General features: G+C 56.8%; 1 protein-coding gene across 1 annotated transcript in view; it reads left to right on the top strand.

The window, feature by feature from the left end:
- The window catches only part of EFCC1 (EF-hand and coiled-coil domain containing 1), a 40,576-nt gene continuing 30,725 nt past the window's right edge, over positions 1 to 9,851 (top strand). The window contains exons 1-2 of the mRNA XM_028101571.1: positions 1 to 723; positions 2,195 to 2,478. Coding sequence (XP_027957372.1) covers positions 1 to 723; positions 2,195 to 2,478 — 1,007 coding nt within the window. The remainder of the gene's footprint in view (positions 724 to 2,194; positions 2,479 to 9,851) is intronic.

The following is a 9,851-nucleotide window of genomic DNA, read 5'->3' as shown; positions in this document are numbered from 1 at the left end:
ATGCAGGCGAGCGGCCCGGGCCTCCGGGAGGCCGGCATGGAGGGCGCGGTGGGTGACCCGTACCGGCGACCCGCGCGGCGCACCCAGTGGCTGCTGAGCGCCCTAGCGCACCACTACGGGCTGGACCGCGGCGTGGAGAACGAGATCGTGGTGCTGGCCACCGGCCTGGACCAGTACCTGCAAGAGGTCTTCCATCACCTGGACTGCCGCGGCGCCGGCCGCCTGCCCCGCGCTGACTTCCGCGCTCTCTGCGCCGTGCTGGGGCTGCGCGCCGAGGGGGCCGCCGCCGGGGAGGCCTCCGGGGATGCGGCCGCCCGAGACACGAATCCGGGGGATGCGACCGCCGGGGACGCGGCCGCTGGGGTGGCCACCGACAGGGACGCGGATGCCGAAGAGGAGGCGCGCCTGGCGCTGCGCGCGGAGCCGCCCGAGCTCACCTTCCGCCAGTTCCACGCGCGCCTCTGCGGCTACTTCGGCACCCGCGCGGGGCCCCGGCTGCCCCGCGGCGCTCTCAGCGAGCACATCGAGACGCAGATCCGCCTGCGCCGCCCGCGCCGCCGCCGCCGCCCGCCCCGCACGTCCGCCCCGGACGGCGGCCCCGAGGGCGGCCGGGACGGCGAGCGCCTGGCGCGGTTGGAGGAGGAGAACAGCAGCCTGCGCGAGCTGGTGGAGGACCTGCGGGCCGCGCTGCAGAGCAGCGACGCGCGCTGTCTAGCGCTGCAGGTGCGCGCCGGCGCGGAGGGAGGGGGGCGGCGTGACTGGAGGCGGGCGGCGTGACTGGAGGCGGGCGGGGGTCGTTTGAGCAGCCCGGGACCTGCTGAGGAAGTGGAAGGGGGAAGAGAGGGCAGCCCCACCCCACTTCGGCTCACTTGCGTCCTCCCCCTATCCCACCCCCATTGCATTCAACCCACTCCAGCCCCCCCCCACCCATTCCACCTCTAAAACCCCTGTCCCACCCGGATCACCATCCCACGCCGTCCCCCCACCCTCACTATGTCGTCTTGCCTCTTCTAACCCGGTAGTTGAACTCTCCCAGGAAACCTGGGCCGTCTGGCACATTCAGTCATTCAACAGGCATCTTGAGTTCTCTGTGGTGCCAGGCTGGGGGGTGAAGGGTGGTTTAGGAGATAAGGGGTGAAAAAGGCCCTGCCCCCACCCTTAAGGAGCTTCCTGCCTAATGGGTAGACTGGCAGCTCTATGGGTCATTCAGCAAGTATTTATGGGCCTCCCTCAGGGCCAGGGCCCAGGTGCTAAATAGATAGTGTCACTGTTCATCGGGCAGTCACTGGCCACCGAACCCGTTCGGGGCCATACCTCTGGGATGTTGAGAAGGAAGCACTGAGTGAGATATGGACCCAGCCCAAGCATCTGGGATTCAGTCAACAAACACTTCAGCACTGTGCTCAGCACTGTGCTCAGCCAAGGGCGATGGGGGTGGGAGGAGGAAGAGAAGAGCCTCTGCCCCAAGGGACCATAGATCAGGAGGGAGCTGACTTGCATTAGCCCCACTCTGCCCATTGCCCAGTCACCAGCCCTGAGCGGCAGAGGGCAGGCTGTGTATGCGGAGGGGTGGCAGGGGGCCACTTTCAGAGGTCACAGCTATGGACAGGCAAGGGCTAGCGGCCTAGGAGTACAAGAGAAGCAAAGGGTGGGAGTGGGAAATGGCTCCCAGGGTGCGGAGCAAGATGTTCCAGGATCATTCATTCTCCAGGTATATATTGAGCACTTACTGTGTGCCAGACCTGGTTAAGGCGTCAGAGACACAGCGGTAAACAAGACAGACAAAAACCCCACCCTCAAGAAGAGTCTATTGACCAGACACAGGGAGGTCCAGAAACGCCTTTTTGAGACGCTTAGATTGTTCCTCGAGTCTAGGGATCGGAGGAGTCATAGAAGAAGAGAAGAGTCGTGAAGTTCGGGAATTATTGGTACCGCGCAAAGATGGGAATACTGGGCACTGTGGCTCAGTTTCCCTAACCCAGGAAAAAGGGGATAATTAGAGCTCCTGCCTCATTTGGGTTGTTGCGAGGATTAAACGAGTTCAGACCAGCCTGGGAGCAGTAGGCAGGGCGCGCAATAAACGTGCGCCGTGGGAGCTTCGGGGCGGGGGGAGGGCGCGGGCACGGTGGCCGCGGTCGTGGCCGGTGGCCGACGCGAGGCGCTCACCGCGGTCGCCGCGGCCCTGTCCCCGCAGGTCGGCCTCTGGAAGAGCCAGGCGGGCGCGCAGGAGTCGGGGCGCGACGGGCCCGAGGCGGCGGCGCGGGAGCTGCGGCAGGCGCGGGGCGCTCTGGCGGTAGCCGAGGCCCGCGCGGGGCGGCTGCGCCAGGGCCAGGCCGAGGTGCGGCGGCGCGCCGAGGAGGCCCGGGAGGCGGTGCTGCGCAGCCTGGGCCGCGTGCGCGAGCTCGAGGCGCTGGCGCGACAGGTGCCCGGCCTGCAGCGCTGGGTGCGGCGGCTGGAGGGCGAGCTGCGGCGCTACAGGTGAGCCGGGCGGGGGGCGGGATGCGGCCCGGGTGCCCCAAGTCAGCCCCGGGTCTCCCAGACCTCAGGTGTGCATACCTCCCCGCACATACACTCGTTCTCGTGTTTCTCTGTTCGTTCACACGTTCGTGCGTGCATCCCTCCGTTGGCTCGGCTGTTCTTCCATGTCTTCAGTCATTCATCCCCTCATTCGCTTGCTCTCCACCCACCCATCCATTCATGTGCCTGTTCACCCACAGAGACCTTCCACTGGCCCTTTCGTGGGTCCCAAGAGGATGTAGTTATTTTTATTTGTTCTCTGACCAACACGATAACCATGGCGATGATAGCTCACCGTCACTGAGCGCCTAATGTGTGCCAGGCTCTGAGCGAAGCTCTTGAGTGGCCTAACCGACTGAATCCTCACAACAGCCCTGTGAGGTAGGTCCCGCCTCATCCCCATTCTGCAGATGAGGAAACAGATGTGCAATGATCCCTGGTGCTAGCTCCACCAGGCAGGAAGCTGGGCGTGGGACGGAGTGTCAAATCCTAGCAGGGCCTCTGCCAGATGTGTGACCTTGGGCAAGTCACTGCCCCTCTTGGAGCTTCTGTTTCCCCTTTTGGTAGAACACAGGGACTCTAGTCCCTGCCTGCCAGGACAGCTGTGAAGAGGCCGCGAGGTCCCACCTGGCACACAGTAGGTGCGCAGTAAACAGCTCCATCTCTGTTTTGAATCACAAAGCACGCCTGCCTGCCTGACTGCCACATTTACTGGGCACCGGCTCCATACAGAGGCCGTGCCAGGTAGCAGGGATGTGACTGGGAACACGGCAACCCGAAATCCCTGCCCTGAGTAGCCCCTACTGAGCGTGTAAGACCAGCATGTGACTAGATGAATGGCAACAGGCTGGATGAAAGCGATGGGGGCAGAGCAGGACCTTCGTCATGCTTGCTGCAGCCTCAGCCAGACCCTGAGTGACACTTGGGCTGAGAGCTGAGAATAGGTGGTTACGTGGCAAGACGGGCCAGGGAGAGGAGGAGGGGAGAAGGTGAGAGTGTTCTAGAAAATGGGACCACTGCAGACAAAGCCCTGAGACAGCAGGGACCGTGGCACATCCCAGAAACCGAAAGGAGGCCAGGCTGGCTGGAGGAGGAAAACTGGAGAGGCAGGCAGAGGCCGGGCCATCAGGTTGTCAGGAACCTCAATCCTTCCCTCAAAGAGAACACAGAAGTTTTTGGCAAGAGGGTGACAAGAACTGATTTGCATTTCAAAAAAAATTACCCTGGCTACAGTTGTGACAAAGAGGTGGGAGGAGAGGGAAGAGCAAGAGACGGTGGGGAGCTCCCAGAGGGGCTGTTGCCTTCCTCCAGCTGAAAAGGAAGGCGGCCTGGCCCAGGCTGGTGGGCAGGGCAACCAGAAGGGGAGGCTTTGAACGCAGCCCCTGAGAGCGGGGACCGCCTCCTTGACTTTGGAGGTGCTCACGGCTGGGCGATGAGAAGGCACAATGTGGAGAGAGGCCTCCATGAAGAGGCCCATTCTGGGCCAGCCTCCTGCGGCTCCAAATGTTTGGATAGCCACTTCCTGTTTGCATAGCTGATCGGCTCAAGGGCTGGGCTGGCTGGCTTGGGGCCCGTGTCCAGCCTTGGAGCCTTCTCCAAGAGGAGAAATAAAGGGTCTCTTCTTTGTTTTCCCCTAAAGTAACTGTCCTCTATAGCATGATGTAAGAGCCACTACGAACATCTGGATTGCCCTTTACAGTAGAAAAGGTGGATTTGTATCCATGGCACCATTTAATCCTCACAAGAACTGTGCAAGGTAGAGGTATTATCCCCATTTGACAGACGGTGGGAAGTGAGGCTCTGAGAAGTGAAGTCACACACCCGAGGCCACACAGCCAGGAAGTGGAAGAGTAAGGTCGGCCTGCCCCCACAGCCTGTGTCCTTTCTTTTTTTCCACCTTAGCCTTTGTTGTTGACGCACAGTTACCAGACGGCTGCCATACCTGCAGGCCTCGTGTCTGCCATTCAGGCATGACGAGGACGGGCAAGGTTGAGGGTGGGGAAGATTTTCTTCAAGTGGGCTTTGCCTTTGTGTTCAGGGAGAGATACCCCTACGCCCCATCACAATTTGCACCTCCATCTCCTGGGCCAGAACCGTGTCACATGGCTGTTCCTATCTGCAGGAGGATCTGGCCATATTGATGCCCCAAACACAATTGGGTTCTCTTGGTGAGGAGAAAGAGGAGCAGTTATTGCAGTCTCCAAGGAGATGTCGAGTGAATGAGAAAACTGAGGGCCAGAGAACGAGTGACATGGTGTGGAGGTCATGGTGATTAGGAGATGGCTCTGCTGCTTGTTTTCCTGTCCCTATACAAACATGCCCCCTAACCCATGCCCAGCCCCAGGAGGCCGACCTCTCCTCTGCCTGCTTTCTATGGGCAGAGTCTGTGGGCTGACTTGCCCCAAAGCTCTCCTCCTTTGAAGAAAGGAAAGGGGAGGGCATAGGACTGCCAAGGACATGCATTGAGCATCACCTGTGTACCAGGCGTGATGCCGGACACTTGCCCCACATTCGCTCAAATGAGCCCCTCAACTGGCCTAAGAGAAAGGTATTAATTATCATCTACACTTCACAGATGAGAAGACCGAGGCCAGAGAGGAAGCATCTTGCTGGTGTGGCACAGCAAGTGACAAGCTAGGATCCAAACCCCAGCCCGAACAGCCCAAAGCCACATACCCCAGGCCAGCCTGGCAACGTGCACAGGTCCTCCTGGACTCCCCCCACCCCCCTGCCCCGCCCCAAACACCTGCAGGACCTTTCATAGCCTGCAGGGGGGCTGGAACTCAGATGTCCCCTGCTTGTTAAGCTGAACCTCCTCCCTCCGTGGCCAGACCCATTGGGCCTGCAGTGTAGAGGTGCTGGGGGATGGAAGGAGCACCATACCCCAAAGACTAGAGCCCCAGCACCCCTCTTAAGTGACGTCACTCTCGACTGCCTCCAGGTGTTCTGCAGATGTATCTCTGGGGGGGGGGGGAAACAGTGCAATGACTGAAATCCCTCCTGGGAATGACACCTTGAAGCCATTTGGTTAGCATGCATGACCCGACTCACACTTTTCCAGGGCTGTCACAGAAAATGACCCACTCTGATCTTCTCATAACGCTTGGAGGCTGGTATTATGCCACCTTTTTTCAAATGAGGAAATAGAGCCATGGGGGTGATCTCCTAACCAACACTTGGCTGTTTCAGCACCTGGTGAGTCTCCCAACTCTGAATAAATGTCCTTTCCTCTTCTCTGCTGTTGCCCTAAAATGACATCCATGTAACCATCTGGACTTCCATGTATTTCTTTTTCAAAACTGCACATTCGTTCCCATCCCGCTCAGTCCTTGTGTTGTGGGTTCTCTCCAGTCCTTCATCTCTTTCTCGTTTAAACATCCTTCTTTTCCAGTCTCTTTGGGATTGCCACAACATCTGAGCTTTCCCTGGTGTTTTATCTCTGCTCTTGCTGTGATAATGACAAGTTCTCGGTGTGCTATTGTGATAGTTGACAGTGAGCCCCTCTTTGGCAGAAGCCATGATCCTGGAGAATCCACCCATCACCAAGGTTGTGGAGTTGCGTCCAGAACTGTCCCACCAGGGCCTGATTCTGGGCCAGTTTCTAATTTCATTTCTTGGCTTGAAGTTTCATAACTGCACAGGTCGAGAGAAATTGAGCTCCATATCTGGGGACACCATCCCAAGGCCAGTAAGTAGGGTTCTTCTCACCTTTGCTCCTGGATGAGACAGCCCCTGGAGGGCCCCTAGCTTCATGCAGGAGCCTCCTTGTATGAACTCATCAGGCGAGGCCTTCAGTAGCTCTCCCCATTGGGCATTAGAACCCCAGTCCCGACCCCTCTGTGGGAATTTCAGGTCCATCTTCTGCATCCCATGCAAGCTGGAGATCTGATCTCTCCTTGTTCTTGACCTTGCCTCTGCATTCTTTTTTTTTTTTTTTTTTAAGATTTTATTTATTTATTTGAGAGAGAGAAAGCAAGAGAGTAAGAGGAGAGAGCACAAACAGGGGGAACGGGAGAGGGAGAAGCAGACTCCCTGCTGAGCAGGGAGCCCGATGTGGGGCTCGATCCCAGGACCCCGGGATCATGACCTGAGCCGAAGGCAGATGCTTAACCAGCTGAGCCGCCCAGGCACCCCTTGGCTCTGTATTCTTTTAAATGGTTATATTTTATCCAGTACTTCTATGTATTTGTTCACGGAAAGGGAACCTCCCCTAGCACCTCAATGCACCATCCTGGCCAGGAACCTAAGAGAATGGAGAGTAAATATTTAAGCAATTGGGGATGCTCACTTATTAGTTCCACATTTCCTATGCAGCTTCTATGGAGAAAGTGGATGCCTCGGGTAACCAGGAATGGCACAGACGTGTCCATTGCCCTCAGAAGCTCTTCTGGGGCCTGAGGGGAGCAGGTCATGAACATGCATGTTAGGACACAAATGTGCTGGGTGCAGAGGGGCCCCAGCTGTGGGAGTCCCAGATCATATAGAAGTATTCCAGGAACCAAAGCGCTCTTCAGGCCAAAACCCAGGGGCTCACCTACCCAGCCCAATCAGCCAGGAAGGATTACCTGTTCCATCACAGCCTCTAAGCTCTCACTTCCCACAGCTGGTCACACCACATCTCAGAGGAGAGACTCAGATTCTTCTTCCAATCCCACAAAATAGTCTCTCCTCCCAACATATTTTTGAGCACAGTAGACCTTACTGATGATTTAGGGTGGGGGGAGTGTACAGATTACATTACAATGATAGTTTTATATGAATATTTGACATCATGATTCATGAGATGTCATTTGACCCCACATTTAACAAGGGTGTTTTACTGTTACTTCTCCCAAATTATACCCAGTCACTCTCCACCTTTCTCTTCTCTGTTTTCTCTTTCTTTCTATTAGCCATCTCTCTTAGATGAGTGCCTGAAAGCCTGCCTCTAACTGACTTGGGTTAAAAAAGAAAGTGTCTCCTGGAAAGGGTAGCCAGCCAGCTTCAGGCATGGCTGGATCCAGGTACTCAAACAATGTCACCAGAATATAGAAGCTCTGCTTTGCTCTCAGGCAAGTTCTCTCCCCTGGTAGCCTTTGGGGTGCTTACCTCTTCAAAGCTTCAAGTCCAGTAGAAAGATCATCTCTCATCTGAGCCATCCCACTGAATTCCTGGAACTGGAAATTATTGAACCAACTTGGACACATGTTCATCCCTGAACACATCAGGGGGGTGAAGACGATTTGATATTCTGATTGGTGAAACCTTGGTCACATACTCCCTGCTGGAGCCACAGCCAGCCCCATCAAACTCTAGGACTGAGCTCTTCACAGGAGAATCAAGGAGGAGCATAGCCCATGTGTGTTAAACAACACACGCCCCCCACCTTTGCCTCTCTCTGGAGCTTGTGGCCCAAATCCCTTTTCTTGTCTCAAAAAACAGGCCACCTGTGGCAGCTGGAGCCTCCCTGGATGGTGGAGGCCCCAGGAGGAAGCCTGGTTAGACACAGAACAAGCTTGTCTCAAAGTTGGCTTTTCCAGGTTGCTGAATGCCTTGGGGTGGCTAGGGGTACTCTGCACCCTCGCCAAGGTAGCCCGTGTTGGCATTTCTTTAGGCCAGCACCCAGCCCCGGGCTCACAAGATGGCGAATGAATGGACCCTTGAACATGCAGGTGGACACTGACCCCAAACCTGTCTTGGTGAGGAGGGTGTGGGCATATGGAACTCCAGCACAAGGTGAGCCCTGAGTGAGTGGCCTAGTGGACAGATCCTGCTTCAAGAGGAGTGGTGCTCCTGGAGGACCTGCCCTTGACTCGGGGACTGGGGGTTTGTGGGCATCTCCACCTTCTCTTGAAGCCCCTGGTGTCTCAGCCATTTGCCTGCTGCGCCTGCCTTGGCTTTGCCCTGAGGGGCAGCTGGGCCTTCAGGACACCTGGGCAGGCAGCCTGAGGCCAATACCCCTGGGCAGGGGCTGGGCTCAAATTCACATAAAAGGAGACTGAAAAACCAAGCTCAGCTGGAGCAGGGAGGAGGGGCCTCCGCCTGGCCTCCGTGGCTTTGTTGTCTGGGATAGAAGATGAAAAGGCTTGGTGGGGGGGGGGGGGAGCGGGTAGGAGGACAGCTCATTTGGCCGGCCACCAAGGAGGCCACCATGGAGGGGACACAAAGATGAGGCCATCGGAGGGACACCTCCTTTCTTCTGCCCTATTGCAGCAGCGCAGTCTGACCTTGGGGAAGGGGGGGCAAAGTCAGCAGGTCAGGGGAGGGAGGGAAGCAGACAGGCAGAGGCGGGGCAGTGGGGCATGGAGCACCATCTGGAGCTGGGAGGCGTCTGGCCACGGATTCCATTAGTCTTGGAAGCAGGTGTGTGGGTGGCCGCTGGTGGGAACTGAGGCCTTTCTCTCAGGGACCATACCCGGGGCTCACAAAGGGGCAGTGCTGGCCAGGCACCGGCTGCACGCTCTGGCCTGGGACCCCCCCCCCCCGCCCCGACCATGGAGATGGGCGTGGCGGGTCGAGGCCCAGGCTCAGGAGGCCCAGCCTTACCTGGGTTTGAATCCCAGTTTTTCCACATAGTTCCTGTGGGGCTTTGAGCCCTTCCCTTTCTCTCCGTGAGCCCCCGTCTCCTCATTCACAAAGTAGGCATGGGGTTCTGTTCTTCTGGGTCTGGGGTGAATATCCAGTGAGACATGGAGAGACGGTGGGGTGCAGTAGCTGGAAGTACAGCTCCGGGAGTGTGACCTGCAGCAAGTTACTCTCATTTTGTGAGCTTTGGTTTCCTCATCTGTAAAATGGGGGTGAGGAAAAATATTATTACTACTATCCACTTCCTAGGGTATTTAAAGATTCAGAATGCTAATACATATAAAGCACCTAGAATAGTGCTTAGCACTGAGAAAATGCTTAATAAATATTGGAAATTATTATTATTGATCCCTCATGAACGCTAACGGTGGTGGTGGTTGGTATCGTTACTATTCACAGAGTCCGGCCCCTAGAGAGCCTTCTGTCTCTGGAGACCCCCCCAGCAAACAATGGACAGTCTCAGCCGATTGTAGACAGGACACTAACAAAGTTGCAGAGTGTAGACAAGCACAGAGGAGGCATAAATGACTGGCTCGGGGTCAGGACATCTCTTAGGGGAATGCCATCATCCGAGCTGGGTGTTGAAGGGTGAGTAGGAGTTTTCTCAGGCATTGCAAATGCAGGTTGCGGTGAATACAAGGGCTTAGAGATGTGAAGGGCCCTGGTGCCTCCTGGGAACAGAAAGACTTACTGTGGTGGAGGGTTTGAAGTGGAAAGTGGCAGGAGCGGAAGCTGGAAGGCAGGCAGGGGGTGGCGAAGGATCTGAGCAC

Source organism: Eumetopias jubatus, unplaced genomic scaffold (genome assembly GCF_037043125.1).
Source record: "Eumetopias jubatus isolate StellerSeaLion01/CBP00866 unplaced genomic scaffold, mEumJub1_p1.0 scaffold_1, whole genome shotgun sequence".
Lineage (NCBI taxonomy): Eukaryota > Metazoa > Chordata > Mammalia > Carnivora > Otariidae > Eumetopias > Eumetopias jubatus.
Note: the sequence above shows the minus strand (reverse complement) of the source record. Positions and strands in the feature narration are given on the sequence as shown.